The sequence below is a fragment of the Corythoichthys intestinalis genome, chromosome 7 (genome assembly GCF_030265065.1).
Source record: "Corythoichthys intestinalis isolate RoL2023-P3 chromosome 7, ASM3026506v1, whole genome shotgun sequence".
Lineage (NCBI taxonomy): Eukaryota > Metazoa > Chordata > Actinopteri > Syngnathiformes > Syngnathidae > Corythoichthys > Corythoichthys intestinalis.
The window spans coordinates 52,502,817-52,528,732 of NC_080401.1; the positions used below are offsets into that span (position 1 = coordinate 52,502,817).

The 25,916-nt window shown below is 39.8% G+C and overlaps 2 protein-coding genes across 4 annotated transcripts in view; one reads left to right on the forward strand and one right to left on the reverse strand.

Annotated features, from left to right (window-relative positions):
* The window catches only part of LOC130918806 (zinc finger protein GLIS1), a 283,378-nt gene extending 282,014 nt beyond the window's left edge, over positions 1 to 1,364 (forward strand). For both annotated transcript variants that reach the window (XM_057840888.1, XM_057840889.1), the window contains exon 10: positions 381 to 1,364. In XM_057840888.1, the coding sequence (XP_057696871.1) occupies positions 381 to 517 (137 nt within the window). In that variant the 3' untranslated portion in view covers positions 518 to 1,364. The remainder of the gene's footprint in view (positions 1 to 380) is intronic.
* A 3,360-nt stretch (positions 1,365 to 4,724) lies between these two features.
* Positions 4,725 to 25,601, reverse strand: LOC130919345 (elongation of very long chain fatty acids protein 4-like). 2 transcript variants are annotated; one of them, XM_057841951.1, is made up of 9 exons: positions 24,527 to 25,601; positions 20,046 to 20,174; positions 19,787 to 19,851; positions 19,078 to 19,265; positions 14,021 to 14,101; positions 13,889 to 13,945; positions 13,661 to 13,775; positions 11,954 to 12,081; positions 4,725 to 5,376 (listed from the first exon to the last, which is right to left on the reverse strand). In XM_057841951.1, exons 3-9 carry the CDS (start codon positions 19,842 to 19,844, stop codon positions 5,212 to 5,214), a joined length of 792 nt encoding a protein of 263 aa, XP_057697934.1. In that variant the 5' UTR covers positions 19,845 to 19,851; positions 20,046 to 20,174; positions 24,527 to 25,601; the 3' UTR covers positions 4,725 to 5,211. The 2 variants fall into 2 exon arrangements, with proteins under 2 accessions (XP_057697934.1, XP_057697935.1); XM_057841952.1 differs by lacking the exon at positions 24,527 to 25,601 and having other exon boundaries at positions 20,046 to 20,405.
* Positions 25,602 to 25,916: the final 315 nt, after the last annotated feature.

Below are 25,916 nucleotides of genomic sequence, written 5' to 3' on the forward strand. Positions count from 1 at the left end.
TTATTTAATTAAAAAATTGAATTTAATAGAATTAAAAAATACTTAAATTGAAAAAATAGAATGAAGAACCATCCATCATCATTTGCCGCTTAATCCAGGGTGCCTGCCGCATTTAAAAATATTTGCGACTAAAAAGCTTAAAAAACAGGATTCAGACTATTTTTAGGTCAATAATCTAAAAAAATAAAATAAAATTAGTCAACTATGGAAAATAGGTTTTGATTACTATCACAACTCATAAATCGAATAACTTCCCTCATTGGCAGACAAAATGTCGCTCAGAAGGAAACCAGAACTACAAACTATTATCTTCAAAAATGAGTTTGACACCCCTGATTTAAATCAACATGACAGTGGCACCTGTATCTCGTATCTTCCAGGCTTCAACTTGAATCAGGAGCTGCAAGGCGGCACCGGCTGTCAGTTCTCCACCGGACCAGAAGATGGCGCCTTCTTCCAGGCGGCCGGCTTTGAGCGCGGCCTCAGCCACGTGTCGTCCGTGTACACCGAATCGTAAATAGTGTTTTCGCGATGACGTCAAACGTACTTTCAGAAGTGGAAGAAGACATAAGTCTTCATTTTTTAGTCATCACTTTAAGTAGTGGCTTAATTTCTGCTGCCCAAAAGTACTTTAGCGCTTGTTTTCGAACCATTTGAAAAAGTCAACACATAACTGCCTTGAGTCGTACAGAGATGTCGCCGCCATATTGGATTTGGCAGATAGGCTCATTTGTGGAAAATGCTTCATTTTATTTCCGAAAGCCATTTCTAATAATAATTTCTTCAACTCATTAGTTGTAATTGATGGCGATAGACATCCAATCCATTGGGACTGAGGGGGTTGGCAGCAATATAATTTTTAACATTAGCAGCCCCACTTAGTTCAAATGGATTGGACATTTATCACCGTCAATAGCAGTGAATGAGAAGTACTAGTCCCCTTGGATTAGTTTGAAGGGGACAAACTACGCCACATCCAATATGGCCGATGCACCGATATATCACGGCAATGGAAGCCTATGTATTCATGTCTGTTGTGGTAGCGCATTGACAAACTGACTCCGTCCCAAAGAATATGTAATATTAAAAAAAAATTATACTGTTGTATCAAAAATCTACAAATCTATTCTTTAATTTGAATACATTGAAAAATATTTTGTAAGTTCAGTCATTTATGGCGGTAAAAACAAATATAAATAATGCAATAAAACCAAAAAAATGATGCACACTGAAGAAATTTCAAATAAAATTTTGATCCAACAACTTTAATATTATTTAAAACTCATCTCACTTCATTAAAAATCACTTCTACATACAGTGGGGCAAATAAGTATTTAGTCAACCACTAATTGGGCAAGTTCTCCCACTTGAAAATACTAGAAAGGCTTGTAATTGTCAACATGGGTAAACCTCAACCATGAGCGACAGAATGTCGATTAAAAAAAAAACAGAAAATCAGGATTTGAGTCCCTGGCGGCGCATTGTGTTACTGATAGTAGCCTTTGTTACTGTGGTCCAAGCTCTCTATAGGTCATTCATTAGGTCCCCCCGTGTGGTTCTGGGATTTTTGCTCCCCGTTCTTGTTATCATTTTGACGCCACGGGGTAGGAGTGGGAACCCGGTTTGCGATACAAAGCTCACGTTAACGATGATCTGACGACATGGCGATACAACGATTATAGATACATTGGTCAGGAAAACATTCTAGGATAACTAATAAACAGAAAAACAAGCTTCTGCTGTGAATTGGAATGAGTTTATCACGAGTAGAAGACGTCCAATCCGTTTGAACTGGGAGGGATGGCAGCGAATGAACGAATGTTCATTCGCTGCCACCCTTCCAGTTCAAACGGATTGAACGTCTATGGCCGTCAGAAGCAGCCAGTGCCAGGTAATGAGGTAATTTTGGGCCATTTAAAGTGCCTGTGACACGAAAAAGCATGTTTATTTCATAATACACGCGGTATTTTATGCTCCTGAATGATATGGACCGCTTGGATGTGTGTGGAAGCGATCGTTATATTTATTTAGTTTTTTGAATCCCGCGCCAGGAAAATGAGTGACTTCCGGCTTCGGTCTTGCATTGAGGAGGAGGGCGCTGTGACGCGTACGGTAGAAGACGTCCTCTTCACTCTACAGTGTACTGTTGTGTATGAGGACGAAGGATTCAGCTGATTTTGCGGATTAATACGTTTATTTTTCGCATCACGCGAGCCAAACGGCTGCAGAAAAATCATTCTGTATGAGGGAGAGGCGTATGCGCCTTTTTGGAGTTTCAAAAGGTTCCCATTCACCGTGGATATTTACTGTGGGACCATTGGATTTACGAGGAAGTGAGTGAACATCTTGTTTTGTATTATGTCAAATACGAATACAGCGATTACAAAGTAAAAACTACAAACTTCCTTTAAATGAAGGACTACTTACGTTTGATCATTGATAGGCATGTAAAAAGCTCTCCTAATGCTCATTAGCAGCAGCACGTTAGCTGCACAACAACTCCAGCCACCCTCCTCCGGGGAACGAACTGTAAATTGCTCTCCGCCGGGCGGTTTGCCGATCCGCAAAGACAATCGACAACCGGGTCGTCATGACAAATAATCCAGGATAGCTATGTGTGATTTTCCGCTTTGAAGACTTTGAAACATCACTCGGTTCGGGTTAGCATGTCGGCTAGCTGTCACGCCTTCTTGTTTGTTAACATTCTCCGAAGCTGGGGAAGGGAAATGACATATGTCCGATTTAGGTGTCATAAAATATCGTTCGGGAGGTGCGACAGTAAAGGTGAAGTCGACAGTTTTGACCATTATGGAGTAATTTTGCCATGTCGTCCTGAATAAATGCATTTTTATTATTTCATATTCCATTCAGCACAAGACTTATTTGTCATGACCATGCCATTTATTTAGCAATTGGGGAAAATACTTGGATAAAAAGAGTATCCTGTAAAAATATTGAAGTAAAGAGACAGAAACAATGACATTTTGCCACTCTCTTCGTCGCGTTTTCCTCGTTGTGAATAGTTCCCCCTCGACGGGCTGACTGGTCCTTCTCAAGCCATTTATTTAGCAATTGGGGAAAATACTTGGATAAAAAGAGTATCCTGTAAAAATATTGAAGTAAAGAGACTGAAACAATGACATTTTGCGGCTTTCTTCGTCACGTTTTCCTCGTTCTGAATAATTCCCCCTCAATGGGCTGAATAGTAAAATCGATGAGCCCAGTCTACCGCTGACGTCATCCACCTGTTGGGGACGCTAAAGCCCTATAATGGTAGGCGTGGCTAACCGGCAGATTAAAAGACTAATTTCTCGTCATCTGTGCTTTGCTAAATTGTTGTATATAGTTGAATCGTCTCAAAATATGATTCTAATTCACATAATAATGCCATTTAAGACTTTTTTTCTCGTGTCATATGCTCTTTAAGGTTGATTTTCAGTTACTTCCTGTTGATTTTGGGGTATTTCATGGGTCACTTCCTGTTCATTTTGTGTTACAGAAGAGGAAGTGACCTGGGAATCACCCAAATGAAATAGCAGTGACTCAAACTCAACAGGAAATGACCTGGAAATGCCCTAAAATGAACAGCAAGTGACCTATAAATGCCCTGAAAATCTGACAGAATGACTGCGAATGCTCTGGTTTCAAACGTTCCCAGTCTAAATGGAGCTGGTGTCGAGCACCGTCAAGGCAGCCTTAAGAGTTAACTGAGACACTATTATAGTGGAAGATTTTGTAGCAACTTGTTGGTTCCTTTTTTTTTTTTTTTTTTTTATTTATTTATTTTTTTTTTTAAGACATTGACACCTTTTTAAAATGATATCTTGATTCTTGCAGGAGCATATCGATAACCTTTTGGGATACAAAGTATCATGATACATCACCATTTCGATATATTTTCACACCCCTACCACGGGCTGAGATCTTGCATGGAGCCCCAGATCGAGGGAGATTATCAGTGTTCTTGTATGTCTTCCATTTTCTCATGATTGCTCCCACAGTTGATTTCTTTACACCAAGCATTTTACCTATTGCAGATTCAGTCTTCCCAGCCTGGTGCAGGTCTACAATTTTGTCTCTGATGTCCTTCGACAGCGCTTTGGTCTTGGCAATAGTGGAGTTTGGAGTGTGGCTGACTGAGGTTGTGGGCAGGTGTCTTTTATACCGATAACGAGTTAAAACATTAATACAGGTAGCAAGTGGAGCCTCGTTTGAAGAAGTTAGACCTCTTTGACAGCCAGAAATCTTGTTTGTAGGTGACCAAATACTTTTTTTCCACTCTAATTTGGAAATAAATTCTTTAAAAATCAAACAATGTGATTTTCTGTGTCTCCCCCCCCCCCACACACACACACACATTCTGTCTCTCATGGTTGAGGTTTACCCATGTTGACAATTACAGGCCTCTCTAATCTTTTCAAGTAGGAGAACTTGCACAATTGGTGGTTGACTAAATACTTATTTGCCCCACTGTACTTCTTTGACATCGATTACTACTTTTCTAATGCACTTACAGTATTTTTCGGACGATAAATTGAAGGGTTTTTTTTTTTCCATAGTTTGGCGGAGTGTGCAACGTATACTCTGTCATAGCACTGTTAAGTGAATTAAGGAGCTCCATTTAGAGAAAACTAGTCCTTTACGACCATCTTGTGGCATTTATAGCTAATTACAATGACGGTATAAACCTTTTTTAGTGGTGTGTTCCAATAAAACCTCCAGAATTCTTTCACTTTTTATTGACCCAGTCAAAAAAGGGAAAAAAGTAGTCCTTGTTACAAAAAATGGCTATAATGTGAACACTTCCTCTCGTGCTTTTTCTTTTCTTCCTTTTTTAATCTCGGTCAGTCATCGACATCTGTTTTTAGACCGAAGCATAGAAACAAACGTATCGTGTTGCCGTGTTGTTTTAAGAACACGGGAAACAATGTTTGCATTCCTCCATCTTATTTTGTGGGTTTTGGGGTTTGTCTCTTTGCGGCAGTAAAGCAAAGCAAACCTTTTACGATTGTGTATAAATGTACAGTTTGTTTACAACACATTTGAATGTTTGCCATTTTCTCTATTCAAGAAATAATAAATATCTGAGTGAAACATATCATCTCTTGTATTTCCTGTCTTTTTTTTTTTTCATTGAGAACACGGACAGACAGTGCCCTCTGGCGGTAAGTATGCACATAGCAGCAAAGGATGTATTCCAAAGATTCCGTCTTACTTCTGCTTCCTTTTATCCAGGTAGCTGCGTCGGTAGAAGTTACCGAAGAGGATGATGAGGAAGATGGTGTAAAGAAACACTGCAACGTTGGTAATGACAGGGAAATCACATTGGACGAGGAGGTTGTAGCTTGTGTGGATGAGAACCAGGACAAACTGGAACTAAGGAGGAGAGTTAGGACTTAGTTGCATGTACAAAATTCTCAAGTGTTAACCCCTAGGTTGCCATTGACGACAAATTATCGTTGTCAGCCCTCCCAGTCAAAAAGGATTGGATGTCGATTGCCGTCAGTGGCAGTGAAGGAGTTACAAAATAATAATAATAATTAGAGATGTTCCGATCAATCGGGCGCGATCACGTCATTTTCAAAGTATCGGAATCGGCAAACAAATATCGGACATACCTTTTTTAACTTTTTTTTTTTTTTTAATTAAATCGTTTTCTAATTGTATTTAACATTAGAGAAATAATATGTTACACTCATCCAGAGTCTTTCGTTTAGGCTTAAGGTAGGGTTATCAAATTTATCCCTATGACGGCGGTAATTAATTTTTTAAAAAATGTATCACGTTGAAATAATTAATGCATGCGCTGCACGACCCACTCACGCATTGTCGCGCTCAATCTGTAATGGCGCTGTTTTACCTATACAGAGAGATAAAAGGCAGAGTAAAATGAGAAGAGTGAATTTTGGCAGCCTTTGGAGCCCTTGTTTAATTGGCTAAAGCCTTACAATCCCTCTCCCGACGATTAGAAATATCATGGGAAGCAATGTGGAGAAGCAAGGTAACAATGTTATTTCCTAACGCAGAGAAGATATATCTATTGGTAGCACTACACACAGTCGTGGTTCCACTTCCCATCATGCATTTGGGTTTAATGGCTGCAGTATCATTTATTGAAAGCTCAACAAATACACTAGATGGCAATATTTAGTCACAATATACAAAGTCAAGTCTTTCTATCCGTGGATCCTTCTCACAGAAAGAATGTTAATAATGTAAATTCCATCTTGAGGATTTATTGTCATAATTAACAAATACAGTACTTATGTACTGTGTGTTGAATGTATATATTCGTCCGAGTTTTATTCATTTCTTTCTTAATGCATTGCCAAAATGTATATGATCGGGAAAAATTATCGAGAATGATTGGAATTGAGTCGGGAGCAATAAAAAGCAATCGGATCGGGAAATATCGGGATTGGCAGATACTCAAACTAAAACGATCGGGATCGGATCGGGAGCAAAAAAACATGATCGGAACAACCCAAATAATAATAATAAGATGTGATTTTCATACTGTATAGCCCCTTTCACACACATATCCCGGTAAATTCCCGTGTAAGGTGACGCGAGATTTAGCCGTGTCATGGTTTTCACACATGGATAAATAGCATGACGTGGGTTGGACACTTTCACAGACTTGTCCCGTGTTGCCAACATGGCGCTCTCTGCCCTGGGAAGGGCAGCTGGCGTGATTTTATAATCTGGACATTACGTCATTTTTGGTCTGCATTGGCAACAAAATAAACCACACATTTCAAAAGATGGACTCTCTTCCTCGGCCCTCCGATCCAGTGGCAATTTAATTTTATTATGTTTTCAGTTAAATCCAGCTATTTCCAGCTTGCTACAGTGTATGACAAAAGTGAGTACACCCCTCGCATTTCTGCAGATATTTAAGTATATCTTTTCATGGGACAACACTGACAAAATGACACTTTGACACAATGAAAAGTAGTCTGTGTGCAGTTTATATAATAGAGTTCATTTTAGGGCTGTCAAACAATTAAAATTTTTAATCGGGTTAATTACAGCTTAAAAATTAATTAATCGTAATTAATCGCATTTAATCGCAATTCAAACTATCTATAAAATATGCCATATTTTTCTGTAAATTATTGTTGGAATGGAAAGATAAGACACAAGATGGATATATACATTCAACATACGGTACATAAGGACTATTTGTTTATTATAACAAATCAATAAGATGGCATTAACATTATTAACATTCTGTTAAAGCGATCCATGGATAGAAAGACTTGTAGTTCTTAACAGAAAAATGTTTGTACAAGTTAGAGAAATTTTATATTAAAACCCCTTAATGTTTTCGTTTTAATAAAATTTGTAAAATTTTCAATCAAAAAATAAACTAGTAGCCCGCCATTGTTGATGTCAATAATTACTTACACAATGCTCATGGATGCTGAAGCCTATAAAATCAGTCGCACCCAAGCGCCAGCAGAGGGCGGCAAAACTCCATAAAACACAACAAGTGAGCGTTTCACTGTGTACTGTCATTTAAATCTCTCTGAGCGGGGCATCTGCGTTAATTGTGTCAAATATTTTAACGTGATTAATTTAAAAAATTAATTAACGCCCATTAACGCGATAATTTTGACAGCCCTAGTTAATTTATTTAATTTATAACAGGAAGGATAAAGCAGGTAGTACTTCCGCACGCATGTACTCATGAAGAACGTATTTGCGCTAGGGGTGCAACGGTTTAGTTAGCCCACGGTTCGGTTTGAACCTCGGTTTTGGGATCACGGTTCGGTTTTGGTTTGCGTTTTGCTTTTTTTTTTTAAACTGCCTTTATTTTGCTTTTTAAAAAAAAAAAAAACACTTAAAATGTAAACATTTTCGACTGTTAAAATGCCTCTTAGCTCTTTGGCTAGTATAATGACTGATTACTGAAATACACACACAGTAGTAAAAAAGTTACTTGGCAAGGTAACTGGTGATACCTTTCATGGTTTTTTTTGTTTTGTTTTTTTTTTTCATTAAAAAAAAAAAAACAGTAACCTTTGCTATGTTTGGAGGTCATTTAATGTTGTGAATCAATCGTTAAAGTTGATCAAATTGTTTTTGCATTAGTTCCCTTCTGTCTACTTTCGACATGTGAAAATTTTAAAACTGTTTCATCCTTTAAAGATACTCAAGTCAAGATTTTGCCGATTTAGGAGTATTTTAGATCAAAAGTTGCTTAGGTTCGCTCGTAAGGTTTACTACAACAGAGCCTTTTTGAGAAGTTTACTGCTCTAAAATGGCGGCTGTTTACTAACGCTACCGAGTCTGTCATTTTGCATGTAGTTCTATATGCATGCGATATCTAGGCGTAGATTTTATGTTGTCGGCTAAGTCAGGTAATATTGGAGCCAGCTAGCCTAGCATCGCGTTTGCTGCAGCATCTCAACAAACTCTTCCCTCTCCGAGTCTCTGACTTTTCTCGCGTCATTCAAGTAACGCATTGTCTCGTTGCAGAAACGGTGACCAAATCCGAACGGATGAAAAAAAAACGTAATGCACGAAAAACATGCAGATTTTGAACGTAACCTACGGCGTACACATTTAAAAATGAGTGCTCACTTGTACAAATTACGATGAGACCGTACAATTTGACAGGTATGAATTATAGTGGACCGTCACAGTTAAGTAGTAGCACTCTGTAGCACGGGACGTCCAACTATCAGCGGTCAGGGCGAAACTATGTGTTTTCGCGAAATCATCTTTGATGGCTTTGTGTGCCATTTCATAAATGTCGGGGATTACGTTGTTGGAGAAAATATGTCCGCGAGGGAACAATGTAACGCGGGTCAACCGTTGCAAATAAATGAACGAAGCCCGCCGTGTGTTTTCACTGGTGTCATCTTCGGGGTTGTCCTACCCTGAGAAAGTGATATCAGTGTGTGATGCTGGCTGAGGTGCCGGAGTCATGTTATAAAAGTGTTGCCATTAGCATGGGGAACAAGCGCTGAGCAATGCTTGCAATTTTTTTTTTACTTCAATATTTTCTCTCCCTCCGCATTGTAATCCACGGGGAAACCGAAATGTTGCCACTGTTAGGGTGTGCGACGAGAGGGGATCCAAATGCAGACAAGCAGGGGTTGTGGCGAATAATATTTTATTGGCGAGCACAAACAATAACGTGGCGGGCGTAAGTTGTTCTGCTCGGTGTAGCTGAGCCGACACGGGGTGTGGAAGCTCGGAAGGAAGGCAGGCGTGGGATCCGATAGGTGCGCGCAAAGTCAGGACGTGGTAAAACAGACTAGTTGATCGGGCGACGAGGTGGTGGCGTCCCCTGGCTTATGAAGATGGCTGATTGTCATTGCCAGCAGCTGTGGCCGCTCCACCCGTCTGGCGTCCAACCTGCAAATCAAAAACACTCACACCTGCCCAAGGTGGGCCAGGGTTCAGGAGGGAGGGACTGAGGCCCTAACAGCCACGCCGCAGATTTGAAAGAAGCCGGCGCTTCCTCAAAATTCGGTCTCTCCACTCCTCCGCTCGCCATAGCTTTTTGTTTTCTTTCTTGTTTCACTTTCACTTCGCTCGTAAGCGAGAGAGGGCATTACTCGGCTTCTATTACACAGGTGCTTGATAGCGATGGGACATTTACTTGCGGGGCGGGAATTTCTCCGCAGCGGTGCTTCACGTCACACACAGGCACACAGAGCTCGATCAATTCATTCCACGAGCGTTCGGAATACATTATTTGCAAAAACGAAAAGGCGCGGTTCATAAAGGCGTATTGAATCATACAGGGTGAACCGAAAGGTTCGGCTTTGGACCGCAAACCGTTGCACCGCTAATTTGCGCACACGAAGAAGAGCACATTTGTTCCCACAAAGAAGTGGAGCAGCTGAGTGAGAGAGAGAGGGGAAAGATTATAGCTTAGCTCGCTGTCAAGCTAGGATTTAGCTCCAATGTCTTGGCGAGGACAGTACAATGACGTGTAATACGTGTTTTTGGATAGTTATTTTGAGATTTAAGGGGTAATTAGGGGTACTTAAAGGGTTAATTCCTATTTAAGTGAAAATTCAGGTTACGTCGTCAGCGTAGGAACGGAACTCCTTCGTAACCCGGGGACTCCATGTATACAGTACAATTACTGTATTTCTGATTATGTAAATAATACTAAAATGATTCATAGTTTTAAAAATATATACTGTACATAATTGTTTTTTTTTTTTAATGACCAAATATAGTCATTTGGCCCATAAAGGCTGAAAAGGTCTTAAGTGTCAACTTTTAAATAGCTGTCCACTCTAGTGACCACTTTCCCTGAAAGGGTTTAAACAACATGAAAGATCAATTTTGATTGGCTTTTGTCAAGCACATTTCAACCACCTTGTTTTCCCAAAATATGCTAATTTTCAGGCAATAATTCCGATTCATCTCTTCAGATGCACTTTTGCTTCACCTTCGGACATGTTGTCTTGTTTCAATATGTTTTCCAAGCAGAAGTGCATCAGGAAAAGGTCAAGGTCATGACATACAGTGGGGCAAATAAGTATTTAATAAGCACTAATTGTGCAAGTTCTCCCACTTGAAAATATTAGAGAGGCCTGTAATTGTCAACATGGGTAAACCTCAACCATGAGAGACAGAATGTGGATAAAAAAAACAGAAAATCACATTGTTTGATTTTTAAAGAATTTATCTGCAAATCATGGTGGAAAATAAGTATTTAGGTCAATACCAAAAGTTCATCTCAATACTTTGTTATGTACCCTTTGTTGGCAATAACAGAGGCCAAACGTTTTCTGTAACTCTTCACAAGCTTTTCACACACTGTTGCTGGTATTTTGGCCCGTTCCTCCATGCAGATCTCCTCTAGAGCAGTGATGTTTTGGGGCTGTCATTGGGCAACACGGACTTTCAACTCCCTCCGCAGATTTTCTATGGGGTTGACACCTGGAGACTGGCAAGGCCACTCCAGGACCTTGAAATGCTACTTACGAAGCCACTCCTTTGTTGCCCTGGCTGTGTGTTCGGGATCATTGCCATGCTGAAAGACCCAGCCACGTCTCATCTTCAATGCCCTTGCTGATGGAAGGAGATTTTCACTCAAAATCTCTCGATACATGGCCCCATTCATTCTTTCCTTTACACAGATTAGTCGTCCTGGTCCCTTTGCAGAAAAACAGCCCCAAAGCATGATGTTTCTACCCCCATGCTTCACAGTGGGCATGGTCCAATTCAGTATTCCTTAGCCTCCAAACACGAGAACCTGTGTTTCTACCAATGAACAATGAAATTAACAGTTCACCTGCTGTGGCCTGAACACAGTCTCACACCTTCCTTCTGGTGCGCATGGACTTGAATTGCGTGCCCGCTTGTGCAGTCCCTCTTTTTTCACCTCTGTTATCAACACCATCGTCGTTTTGGGGCTTTTTGAAGAAACTTCGGACACTCAGTTGCCTTGACATTTTTCCGAGTAAGGCCAACGACGTCATGCATCAAGAGAAAATAGCTAATTAATATGCCCACTCGCCACCCTGTGGTCTGGGGTGTGAATTGCAACCTGTCAAAATGACAGATGGACTTCAGTTTTTTCCGTCACCAGTTTAAAAAACCGGTCAACGACGGAAAATATTCGGTTAACGCGACCCTTGCATAACAAAGTATTGAGATGAACTTTTGGTATAAACCAAATACTTATTTTCCACCATGATTTGGCAAATAATTTTTTTAAAAATCAAACAATGTGATTTTCTGTTTTTTTTCCACATTCTATCTCTCATAGTTGAGGTTTACCCATGTTGACAATTACAGGCCTCTCTAATATTTTCAAGTGGGAGAACTTGCACAATTAGTGGTTGACTAAATACTTATTTGCCCCACTGTACATGCCACGCCATGTTTGATTGATCACCAAAATCAACCTCAAATTCCTCACAACAATATAAAATCACTCAGCCCTAATTTTAAGTATGAGAATTAGTTTGCTTACCAGCTGCAGGCAGGTGAGGTATGACTTCCACCACAGATACTTGTGCATGTGAGGACCAATAGCAGCCAGGCCGTAGTAAGTGTACATCACAGAGTGGACCAAAGAGTTGAGCATGCCTACAAAAAAGGCTGTAACACATGTTGGTAAGTGAAAAATCACATGACTATTCAATGGATATAAAATGAATAATGAAGATTGGACAATGTACTGCAAGACTCACACTTGAACCTAAAACTACAGTTGTGGTCAAAAGTTTACATACACTTGTGAGGAACATAATGTCATGGCTCTCTTGAGTTTCCAGTTATTTCTACAACTCTGATTTTTCTTTGATAAAGTGATTGGAACAGATACTTCTTTGTCACAAAAAACATTCATGAAGTTTGGTTCTTTTATGAATTTATTATGGGTGAACAGAAAAAAAGTGATCAAATCTGCTGGGTCAAAAATATACATACAGCAGCGCTAATATTTGGTAACATGTCCCATGGCCATTTTCACTTCAATTAGGCGCTTTTGGTAGCCATCCGCAAGCTTCTGGTTGAATCTTTGACCACTCCTCTTGACAGAATTGGTGCAGTTCAGTTAAATTTGATGGCTTTCTGACATGGACTTGTTTCTTCTGCATTGTCCACAAGTTCTCAATGGGGTTTAAGTCAGGAATTTGGGAAGGCCATTCGAAAACCTTAATTCTAGCCTGATTTAGCCATTCCATTACCACTTTTGATGTGTGTTTGGGGTCATTGTCCTGTTGGAACACCCAACTGCGTCCAAGACCCAATCTTCGGGCTGATGACGTTAGGTTATCTTGAAGAATTTGAAGGTAATCCTCCTTCTTCATTATCCCATTTACTCTCTGTAAAGCACCAGTTCCATTGGTAGCAAAACAGCCCCACAGCATAATACTACCACCACCGTGTTGACGGTAGGCACGGTGTACTTGGGGTTAAAGGCCTCACCTTTTCTCCTCCAAACATAATGCTGGGCATTGTGGCCAAACAGCTCAATTTTTGTTTCGTCTTGACCACAGAACTTTCCTCCAGAAGGTCTTATCTTTGTCCACGTGATCCGCAGCAAACTTCAGTCGAGCCTTAAGGTGCCGCTTTTGGAGCAAGGCCTTCCTTCTAGCACGGCAGCCTCTCAGTCCATGGAGATGCAAAACACGCTTGACTGTGAACACTGACACCTGTGTTCCAGCAGCTTCTAATTCTTGGCAGATCTGGTTTTTGGCGATTCTCGGTTGAATCTTCACCCTCCTGACCAATTTTCTCTCAGCAGCAGGTGATAGCTTGCGTTTTCTTCCTGATCGTGGCAGTGACAAAACAGTGCCATGCACTTTATACTTACAAACAATTGTTTGCACTGTTGCTCTTGGGACCTGCAGCTGCTTTGAAATGGCTCCAAGTGACTTTCCTGACTTGTTCAAGTCAATGATTCGCTTTTTCAGATCCATGTATGTATATTTTTGACCCAGCAGATTTTATCACCTTTTCTGTTAACCCATAATAAAGTCATAAAAGAACCAAACTTCATGAATGTTTTTTATGACAAAGAAGTATCTGTTCCAATCACTCTATCGGAGAAAAATCAGAGTTGTAGAAATAACTGGAAACTCAAGAGAGCCATGACATTATGTTCTTCACAAGTGTATGTAAACTTTTGACCACAACTGTACCTTACATTACATGTACTTGGATGATAACCTACACTGTCCGCCAGCTGTGTACTTGATAGCAAACCACCAATTTAAGACCATGGTGGCGTGGTGGAAGACATGAAGGAAAGTTAGCTGGTTGTTCTTCTTCCTGAGGATGAAGATGAGCTGCTCCAAATAAGAGAGCGGAAGGATAAAGAATGGGAGAATGTCAAACAAAATTTCATCCATCATCAGAAATACTCTGGTGCAGATTGTTAACAAATAAAAACTGTCCATACCGTGTCACTTAGCTCAATGACTTTAGAGAAGAAGAACCACCAGCACACCCGCGCCATCTATGGACATGTGCAGAATTTAATCATAAATAATCCAGCAATTTTCCGTCAAACCGATTTGGAAAGGTCTCTCACCCTCATAGGTAGCGGTGTGTCGCTGTAGTCCACCGGCTGACAGCGCAGGCTGTAGTTGGAGAGCCAGGAAGTTGCCAAGAACTAGTAAAAGGAGGCGAAAGATTTCCAATCCAAAATGGGCAAAGAACTCAGCTAAATAATTTTATTATTTAGCTGTTTTCACAATGTTTATCGTTAGAGTCTGCTTTCAAAAGAACAACAATTTAGGATGCAAACCTTGAAGTGAAAGTTTCAAATGTGAAAGTTTATTCCTAACAATCCATTTGAACTGGAACCTCCCAGTTCAAATGGCCAACTCATTCATTTGTTAATCTTGTCTACTAATTGTGCATTATTAGTAGGGCTGTCAAACAATTAAAATTTTTAATTGAGTTAATTACAGCTTAAAAATTAATTAATCGTAATTAATCACAATTCAAACCATCTAAAAAATATGCCATATTTTTCTGTAAATTATTGTTGGAATGAAAAGATAAGACACAAGACGGATATATACATTAAACAATACGGTACATAAGGACTGTATTTGTTAATTATAACAATAAATCAACAAGATGGCATTAACATTATTAACATTCTGTTAAAGCGATCCATGGATAGAAAGACTTCTAGTTCTTAAAAGAAAAATGTTAGTACAAGTTATAGAAATTTTATATTAAACCCCCTCTTAATGTTTTCGTTTTAATAAAACATTTTAAATTTTCAATCAAAATATAAACTAGTAGCTCACCATTGTTGATGTCAATAATTACTTACACAATGCTCATAGGTGCTGAAGCCTATAAAATCAGTCGCACCCAAGCACCAGCAGAAGGGGGCAAAACTCCATAAAACACAACAAGTGAGCGTTTCACTGTACTGTCATTTAAATCTGTCTGAGCGGGGCATCTGCGTTAATTGCGTCAAATATTTTAACGTGATTAATTTTAAAAAATTAATTAATGCCCGTTAACGCGATAATTTTGACAGCCCTCATTATTAGTAAATAAGACTAAGACGTTCCTGATACGCCTCTCAGTGTGAAAAAAAAATTAACATACTTAACTCATTTAAATTCACTGCCAAAACAAAATTTAAAAAGACATTTTTTTACCCAACATTAAACCTTTTGCACTGACATGAACCATGTATGATCCAAAACATAGACTTCATAATTGTATTGATGGGTCACATCCGTCAACCACTGCGCAATGCCTTCAAGTAGGGGGCCATCCCACACTCCGCGTCAGTTCTTCGCAGTCAGTCGCAGCGACACATGCAGCGATCCAACGCCGGATTTAGGCAGAAAAAGTACGAAATCTGTATCACTTACAAACAGGAAGGATTGTCCCAGGAGTGATTTGTTCGAGGATTCAAGGTAATTATTATATTTTTCGTGCCATGCATGCATTTTGAAACGTGAAAAAAATCAATGGAATTTGCCGCTACGGCATTGGCGTCATAGTTCGCAATATTTACTTGAAATAAATGCTAACTGCACTTTTTTTTTTTTTTTTTTGCTTTTGATCAAGAATCGAGACTGTTCTACATCCATAGCTATATAGAATTCAGGGATTTAAGCATTTATTCACAAGAATTTTCAGCGGAAAAAGCTCTGTTTACATAAGGCCGCCGCTACATTTCCTTACTGACTAGCATCATAGTTTGCAATATTTACGTAAAATCAATGCTCACTGCACTTTTTTTTTCCTTTTAACCAAGAATCGAGACTGTTTTACGTCCATATCTATAAAGAATTCAGGGATTTGAGCATTTATTCACAAGAATTTTCAACAGAAAAAGCTCTTTGTTTACATAAGGCTGCCACTACATTTCCTTACTGACTAGCATCATACAGTGGGGCAAATAAGTATTTAGTCAACCACTAATTGTGCAAGTTCTCCCACGTGAAAATATTAGAGGCCTGTAATTGTCAACATGGGTAAACCTCAAACATGAGAGACAGAATGTGGAAAAAAAACAGAAAATCACATTTTTATTCATTTTTAAAGAATTTATTTGCAAATCATGGTGGAAAACAATTATTTGGTCAATACCAAAAGTTCATCTCAATACTTTGTTATGTACCCTTTGTTGGCAATAATGGAGGCCAAACGTTTTCTGCAACTCTTCACAAGCTTTTCACGCACTGTTGCTGGTATTTTGGCCCATTCCTCCATGCAGATCTCCTCTACAGCAGTGATGTTTTGGGGCTGTCGTTGGCCAACACGGACTTTCAACTCCCTCCTCACCCCGTGGCGTCAAAATGATAACAAGAACGGTGAGCAAAAATCCCAGAACCACATGGGGGGACCTGGTGAATGACCTACAAAGAGCTGGGACCACAGTAACAAAGGCTACTATCAGTAACACAATGCGCCACCAGGGACTCAAATCCTGCACTGCCAGACGTGTCCCCCTGCTGAAGAAAGTACACGTCTAGGCCCGTCTGCGGTTTGCTAGAGAGCATTTGGATGATCCAGAAGAGGACTGGGAGAATGTTTTATGGTCAGATGAAACCAAAATAGAAGTTTTTGGTAGAAACACAGGTTCTTGTGTTTGGATGAGAAAGAAAACTGAATTGCATCCGAAGAACACCATACCCACTGTGAAGCGTGGGGGTGGAAACGTCATGCTTTGGGGCTGTTTTTCTGCAAAGGGACTAGGACGACTGATCTGTGTAAATGAATGGGGCCATGTATTGAAAGATTTTGAGTGAAAATCTCCTTCCATCAGCAAGGGCATTGAAGATGAGACGTGGCTGGGTCTGTTAGCATGACAATGATCCCAAACACACAGCCAGGGCAACAAAGGAGTGGCTTCGTAAGAAGCATTTTAAGGTACTGGAGTGGCCTAGCCAGTCTCCAGATCTCAACCCCATAGAAAATCTCTGGAGGGAGTTGAAAGTCTGTGTTGCCCAACGACAGCCGCAAAACTCTAGAGGAGATCTGCATGGAGGAATGGGCCAAAATACCAGCAACAGTGTGTGAAAAGCTTGTGAAGAGTTACAGAAAACCTTTGGCCTCCGTTATTGCCAACAAAGGGTACATAACAAAGTATTGAGATGAACTTTTGGTATTGACCAAATACTTATTTTCCACATTCTGTCTTTCATGGTTGAGGTTTAGCCATGTTGACAATTACAGGCCTCTAATATTTTCAAGTGGGAGAACATGCACAATTAGTGGTTGAATAAATACTTATTTGCCCTACTGTAGTTCACAATATTTACGTAAGATAAATGCTAACTGCACGTTTTTATTTTTTACTTTTAACCAAGAATCGAGACTGTTTTACATCCATATCAAAAAAAAAATCAGGGATTTAAGCATTTATTCACAAGAACTTTTGTCTGTGATTCCACTCTGGCAGCTTTGACGGCCATGCCAACAATGCAGGCCCCCTAATAATCGGCCCCGCGTCCCGTCAATACATTATGAAGTCTATGGAAGAGCGCATTTGCTCCCACGATGAAGTCGCGCTGCCAAGTGAGAGAGAGAGAGGGGAAAGATTACAGCTTAGCTCGATGTCTAGCGAGGACTTAGCTCTAATGTCTTGGTGAGGACAATACCATGACGTACTGTATAATACATGTTTTGGGATAGTTTTGTTGAGATTTAGGGGGTACTTAAGATTGACGCGGAAATTCGGGTAATGTCACTCTCTAGCATAGGAACGGAATCGGGGACTACCGGTATGCAGTAATTTAGTACGAAAATAAAAATATATATAATAATAAATAATAATAATACATTTTATTTCTAGAGCGCTTTTCAAAACACAAAGACTCTTCACAAGAGACATGGAATCACAGTACGATAAAAAGGTATTAAAAGGATAAAAAATTAAAAGCACAATTAAAAGAAGTAAAAATATAACAGAGCTAGGGGTTATGGTAGGTAAGAAAGTGTGAACAGGTGTGTTTTCAGTCTAGATTTGAAAAGTGATAGGGTAGATATGTTGCGAAGATCAGGAGGTAGGGAGTTCCAGAGCTGGGGGGCGCAATGACTAAAAGCTCTGGAACCAAAGGTGGAGAGGTGGACATGTCATATATATATATATATATATATATATATATATACAGTGGAGAGAACAAGTATTTGATACACTGCCAATCCATTGGCAGTGTATGAAATACTTGTTCTCCCCACTGTGTATATATATATATATATATATTAGGGCTGTAAAAATTATCGCGTTAACGGGCGTTAATGAATTTATAAAATTAATCACGTTCAAATATTTGACGCAATTAACGCAGATGCCCCGCTCAGACAGATTTAGATGACAGTACAGTGAAACGCTCACTTGTTGTGTTTTATGGAGTTTTGCCGCCCTCTGCTGGCGCTTGGGTGCGACTGATTTTATAGGCTTCAGCACCCATGAGCATTGTGTAAGTAATTATTGACATCAACAATGGCGGGCTACTAGTTTATTTTTTGATTGAAAATTTTACAAATTTTATTAAAACGAAAACATTAAGAGGGGTTTTACTATAAAATTTCTATAACTTGTACGAACATTTTTCTTTTAAGAACTACAAGTCTTTCTATCCATGGATCGCTTTAACAGAATGTTAATAATGTTAATGCCATCTTGTTGATTTATTCTCATAATAAACAAATACAGTCCTTATGTACCGTATGTTGAATGTATATATCCATCTTGTGTCTTATCTTTCCATTCCAACAATTTACAGAAAAATATGGCATATTTTATAGATGGTTTGAATTGTGATTAATTACGATTAATTAATTTTTAGGCTGTAATTAACTCGATTTGACAGTCCTAAAATATATATATATATATATATATATATATATATATATATATATATATATATGCTATCAAAATATGCAATATCGGTACAGTATCGGCTGATACCACCCAGAATCAGTATCGAGAGCCAAAAAAATGGTATCAGTGCAACATTAGTTAATTGTTTATATTCATATATGATACAATTTAAATGCCCCCCTCGTCACCTGAATCTTCCATAAGGTCATTAAGCAACTGTAACAAAAAATGAAAAATTATTTCAAGTCTTATTGTCCCACAAAGCACAGCACCGTAATTACCTCATGGAACATGTAGACCGACAAGCCCACCATAGCCAAGTTGTAAGGGATGAGAACCTTCCGTAGGTCAATGGGGTCCCTATGTTTCATCAACCGTGGGCCCGCCCACACCATGATCAAGTACATTATAATGATGACAACCACCGGGATGGGCGAGTAGACCAGCAGCCATGGGTCAGTTCTCTTGTCTGCAAACACGTAGTCATTTCAGTTACGAGCTTGACAGTACAGCATTCATTCAAAAGATATCCCAACCGTTTGAACTCATCCAACCAGTTTTTCTGAACGAAAACCATGAAGTCATTCACAGAGTCAAATGACAAGCAACCTAGATTTGAAACTTGTATACGCACACTGTACAATTAATTTGACCGTTTTCGATATGTTTGTCTCGTATTTCAGCTAACTGCAGTATCAGAAAAGATAAAGTAGTAGTTGAATCTACAACAGGGGTCTCCAAACCAGTCCTTGAAGGCCGCTGTGGGTCCTGATTTTTGTTCATACCGATCAAGCAATGACCTTTTAACCAATGTGGTTTGTACTAAAACAAGCAACACCTGACTGCAATCAACTGATTACGTTTATAAAACACCAGATTGGTGAAAAGGTGTGGTCTTGTTTTATTGGAGTGAAATCCTGTGTCGAATAGTTTGGAGACCACTGGCCTAAAGTGTCAAAAGTCAAAATAGGTTGAGGAAAAGATACCTACCTCCATTGTCCTCAAGGTACTGGTTGACAGACAAGATCGTCTTCCAAGCAGACGCCATCACCGGCCTGTCACGGACAACAAGATTCCACTAAATCCGACAACATATTTTACTATTTAAACTAAATCACTCCCATTAAGGTGATAGACATACAATCCATTTAAACAGGAAAGGGCTGGTAGCCCTCCCAGTTCTAATGGACTGGACGTCTATCGTTGTCAATGAATTTTACAAAATGAATCTATAAAGCATGCTGCAAACCTTAAGTTGAGGCGATTCCAGGAGCTCTTCCACCTCTGCCGGGAGGATGGCACACTCAGCAACTGCTCGCAAGTTTAAGTCAACAATGGAGAGGAATGCAGAGGAACGAGACTCGCATATTTGGCAATCCTAAAGAATAGGTCATGTTAGGACATAGTGTCTACACTGGGTGATGCTAAAGCTTTTTTTCTTGGAAGTACAATACTGGTAAGTTAAGAGTCAGGAAAAACACAAAAGTGTTATTTTGAAGTTTAATCTAAAGTGCCCTCCATAATTATTGGCACCCCTGGTTAAGATGTGTTTTTTAGCTTCTAATAACTTTTAAAAATTCAAATAATAAGGGACCTTAATGGAAAAAAGAGAAAAATCCAACCTTCAATACAAGCGCATTTATTCAGTGGGGGAAAAAATCCCACATAAAGAAATAATTACAGCGGGGAGAACAAGTATTTGATACACTGCCGATTTTGCTGGTTTTCCCACTTGCAAGCCATGTAGAGGTCTGTAATTTGTCAACTTTCAACTTTCTTCAACTCTGAGGGACGGAATCTAATACAAAAATCCAGAAAATCACATTGCATAATTTTTAAATAATAAATTTGTATTTAACTGCATGAAATAAGTATTTGATACATTACCAATTAGTAAATATTTCGGCTCTTAGTTCTTTTTTAAGAACCCCTCCTGTTCTCCATTCATTACCGGAAGTAACTGCACCTGTTTGAACTTGTTACCTGTATAAAAGACACCTGTTCACATGCTCAAACAAACAAACTCCAACCTCTCCACAATGGCCAAGACCAAAGAGCTGTGTAAGGACATCAGGGATAAAATAATAGACCTGCACAAGGCTGGGATGGGCTACAGGAAAAGAAGCAAGCAGCTTGGTGAGAAGGTAACTGTTAGAGCGATTATTAGAAAATGGAAGAAGTTCAAGTTGACGGTCAATCTACCTCGTTCTGGGGCTCCATGCAAGATCTCACCTCGTGGTGCATCACTGATCATGAGGAAGGTGAGGGATCAGCCCAGAACTACTCGGCAGGACCTGGTCAATGACCTGAAGAGAGCTGGAACCACAGTCTCGAAGAAAATCATCGGAAACACATTACGCCGTCATGGATTAAAATCCTACAGCGCACGCAAGGTCCCGCTGCTGAAGCCAGTGCATGTCCAAACACGTCTGAAGTTTGCCACTGACCATCTGGATGATCCAGAGGAGCAATGGGAGAAGGTCATGTGGTCGGATGAGACCAAAATTGAACTTTTTGGTCTAAACTTGGCTCATCGTGTTTGGAGGACAAAAGAAGGATGAGTACAACCCCAAGAACACCATCCCAACCGTGAAACATGGAGGAGGAAACATCATTTTTTGGGGCTGCTTCTCTGCCAAGGGTACAGGACGACTGCACCGTATTGAGGGGAGGATGGATGGGGCTATGTATCGCCGATCTTGGCTGACAATCTCCTTCCTTCAGTGAGAGCCCTGAAGATGTGTCGTGGCTGGGTCTTCCAGCATGACAACGACCCAAAGCACACAGCCAAGGCAACTAAAGAGTGGCTCCGTAAGAAGCATCTTAAGGTCCTGGAGTGGCCTAGCCAGTCACCAGATCTGAACCTGATAGAAAATCTATGGAGGGAGCTGAAAGTCCGTGTTGCCCGGCAGCAGCCCCAAAACCTGAAGGCTCTGGAGAAGATCTGCATGGAGGAGTGGGCCAAAATCCCTGCTGTAGTGTGTGCAAACCTTGTCAAGGACTACCCAGTGACGACCCATTTTCAGCTTTCGGGCAGAGGGCAACAGATTTTGATTTAAAATGTCCTGGTATTTCAAAGCATTCATGATGCCATGCACCCTAACATGGTTCCCAGGGACTTTGGAAGCGAAACAGCCCCACAGCATCACTGACCCACCCCCATACTTCACAGTGGGTATGAGGCCAGACCCACTTAGGGTGTTTGTTGCCAAAAAGCTCACACAAAAATACACACGGTCCCAGTTACACGGTCCCAGGCTTCAACTGGGACCGTGTGCTTTGGTCAGTTGAGACCAAGATTGAGCTTTTTGGCAACAAACACTCTAAGTGGGTCTGGCGTGCCACGAAAGATGCGCATGCATTCAAAATCTGTTGCCCTCTGCCCGAAAGCTGAAGATGGGTCGTCACTGGATCTTTCAGCAAGACAATGACCCTAAACATATGGCCAAATCTACACAGAAATGGTTCACCAGACACAAAATCAAGCTCCTCCCATGGCCATCTCAGTCCCCAGACCTTGTTTTGTTGGCAGAAGGGGGTTGGACACAGTATTAACACCAGGGGTGTTAATAATTGTGACACACATTATTTGATGTCAAATAATTTTTTCTTTCTGTGGGATTTTTTCCCCTACTGAATAAATGCACTTGTATTGAAGGTTGGATTTTTCTCTTTTTTTCCATTAAGGTCCCATATTATTTGAATTAAAAAAAAATATTAGAAGCTAGAAAACACATCTTAACCAGGGGTCCCAATAATTATGGAGGGCACTGTATTATCAAATCAGTTTCATTGAGCCCGATAACCGTCACCTGTTAATTAATGTTTTTTTGTATGTGAAAAATTATTGTTTTTCAAATTAATAGTTATATTTTATCCAACCCTGATTTAATTTGGTACAGGTAGTCCTCGGTTTACAAATGAGGTCCGTTCGTGCACTGGCGATGTAACCCAGATTTCAGCGTAAATCGGAATTAACCCTATCAATGCCTCAAAACACCCTCTAAATTAACAACAAAAAATACCCCAAAACATGTATTATAAAGAAGTCTTCTTCCGGCCTTCGGCTTCTTCTTCCTGCCTTCGACGGGGGCGGACGTGTTTCCACCCTGCTCCTGCTTGCTGGTATCTTCGTCAGTCTAGTCTGTCTTCTTTTTTGTATTTCCTCTGTGGATAAACTGTGCTGGTCTCTCATACGAAAACGGATCTGATTAGTTGGTCTCTCAGCACAATTGACAAGATTTTTTTCAACAAGGCACGGTGCAACAGGAGAGGCGTCTTGCCCTTATGGTACCTTCGCCGCTGGATACAATGGGGCAAATAAGTATTTAGTCAACCACCAATTGTGCAAGTTCTCCTACTTGAAAAGATTCGAGAGGTGGAACAAAAAAACAGTAAATCACATTGTTTGTTTTTTAAAGAATTTATTTCCAAATTAGAGTGGAAAATAAGTATTTGGTCACCTACAAACAAGCAAGATTTCTGGCTGTCAAAGAGGTCCAACTTCTTCTAACGAGGTCTAACGATGCTCCACTCGTTACCTGTGTTAATGGCACCTGTTTTAACTCATTATTGGTATAAAAGACACCTGTCCACAACTTCAGTCAGTCACACTCCAAACTCAACTATGGCCAAGACCAAAGAGCTGTCGAAGGACACCAGGGACAAAATTGTAGACCTGCACCAGGCTGCGAAGAGTGAATCTGCAATAGGTAAAATGCTTGGTGTAAAGAAATCAACTGTGGGAGCAATTATTAGAAAATGGAAGACATACAAGACCACTGATAATCTCCCTCGATCTGGGGCTCCATGCAAGATCTGACCCCGTGTCGACAAAATGATAACAAGAACGGTGAGCAAAATTCCCAGAACCACACAGGGGACCTAGTGAATGACCTACAGAGACCTGGTAACACAGTAACAAAGGCTACCATCAGTAACGCAATGCGCCGCCAGGGACTCAAATCCTGCACTGCCAGACGTGTCCCCCTGCTGAAGTCAGTACACGTCCAGGCCTGTCTGCGGTTCGCTAGAGAGCATTTGGATGACCAGAAGAGGACAGGGAGAATGTGTTATGGTCAGATGAAACCAAAATAGAACTTTTTGGTAGAAACACAGGTTCTCGTGTTTGGAGGAGAAAGAATACTGAATTGCATCCGAAGAACACCATACCCACTGTGAAGCATGGGGGTGGAAAAATGATACTTTGGGGCTGTTAAGCGTGGTTAAGAAAAAGATAGTCTCCTGCTCTGCCCAAATGCATGATAGGAAGTTGGGCAACCATGACTGTCAGTGGTGGCTGCAAATAATATACATTATGTTCTGCGTTGTGCTCAATTAAGCGTGTTGAGAAAAAGATCGTCTCCTATTCTGCCCAAATGCATGATGGGAAGTTGGGCAACCATGACTGTCAGTTGTGGTTGCAAATGGTCTACAATATGTTCTGCGTTGCTAAAACGGCGACATTGTGAACTGTTTGAGTAAATGAAATGAAAATGCGACTAACAAAAAAAAAAAAAAAAAATACAATGAAGCGATAGTTATGAGATAGATATCCGTGACCTTTTTACGGACGGCATTTTTTTTTCATTGTGACGTAATTTGTTTAAGTTTAAAATATGCGAGTGAATAATTTTTTTAAGTCGTTTTTTTAAACTAAATATTAGACATCAATTAATGATTCTAAGCTAAAAAAGACAGACATTTCGAATAATAAATATAATTACTTACCTTCTTTTTATGGCTGGGTTGAAACAAAAGCGGTTGCGCGATGTCTGTAAACGGGGGTTTCCAGGTTAAAATAGACAAATTAAAAATAGTTCGGGGGCTTAATGTGCCATGAATCTGCTATGGCAGCGTATAGACATATTGTTCTATCAAACACAACAGTTCTTTTGGCTTAAAATACAGCAGTTTCTTTTAAAGAGGAGTGCAAGAGCAGAAAATGCTTTTTCAGTCTTGTCTGTGTTTTCCGCCCTATCTATATGAGGGGTGTGACAGTACGCAAAGTCACGGTTCAGTAATACAGAAAAAAGTTTTTTTTCTCACAGCATTTGAAACTTAAAAGTTTGTATACCATTACACTCTTATATACAGTAGATTAAAAAAAATTAAATGTAAAAAGGGTGACCTATGTTTTTTTTTTTTTTTTAATGAAAAAGTTCAATTCAAACAGTTAATGTAAACGTACTTGATATGGAGGACGTTATAGAACGGATCATGTAATAACATGTAGAACATGAAAAGTAACTTCAGTTACTTTGCGAGTAACTAATTACTCTTACGTTCAGGTAACTGAGTTACTAAATTACTTTTTGGGAGAATTAATTTAACTGAAACTAATTACTTTTTTTAAAAGTAAGATTAACAACACTGATTATACGTCACTGTACTGTCCTCTCTAAGACGTTGGAGCTAATTCCTAGCTAGACAGCGAGCTAAGCTCCGAAACGACAGACGTCCATGTGATTAGCTGACTTTATTCAGCTACACACGGCATCAACATTCGCAGAATGAAACTAAAATAAAATGAAATTAAATTAGTCTCATCTTCACTAACAGCAGTTCAAATTCGCGTTCACAAGTAGCTGCTGATAAAGCTATAACAAAAGATTAGCATGTATCAGTTAGTGTCCGCACATCATCAAAAACAATCACATAAGCTCGCCCCAGGTGTTAAACCACAATTGGAAACGCACAATAAAGAGTACAAAAGGAGTTAAATACACCCGTCGAACAAATGTGCGCGCAGACTGTCACCTCGGTCGCTCGGCTGCCCTGTGTGCGTGTGTGGGGTGGGCGCATACATGCGCTCATCTCCTGTTCTATGCTTCCTGCGCCAGAATAAAAGCATGCATCACAAAACAAAAGTCAACATTAAAAAAAAACTAGGACTGTCAAACGATAAACATTTTTAATCGAGTTAATTACAGCTTAAAAATTAATTAATCGTAATTAATCGCAATTCAAACCATCTCTAAAATATGCCATATTTTTCCGTAAATTATTGTTAAAATGGAAAGATATGACACAAGACGGATATATACATTCAACCTAGTGTACATAAGTACTGTATTTGTTAAGACAATAAATCAACAAGATGGCATTAACATTCTGTTAA

What these genes read in the sequence shown, in the direction of transcription:
- LOC130919345 (XM_057841951.1), bottom strand. Translation starts at nt 19,844, where the DNA reads ATGGCGTCTGCTTGGAAGACGATCTTGTCTGTCAACCAGTACCTTGAG. An exon ending in GTACCTTGAGGACAATGGAG is followed by an intron (nt 19,266 to 19,786) that starts GTAGGTATCTTT and finishes ACGTGTTTGCAG; the next exon opens with ACAAGAGAACTGACCCATGG. An exon ending in GTACACAGCTGGCGGACAGT is followed by an intron (nt 12,082 to 13,660) that starts GTAGGTTATCAT and finishes CATGTGTTACAG; the next exon opens with CCTTTTTTGTAGGCATGCTC.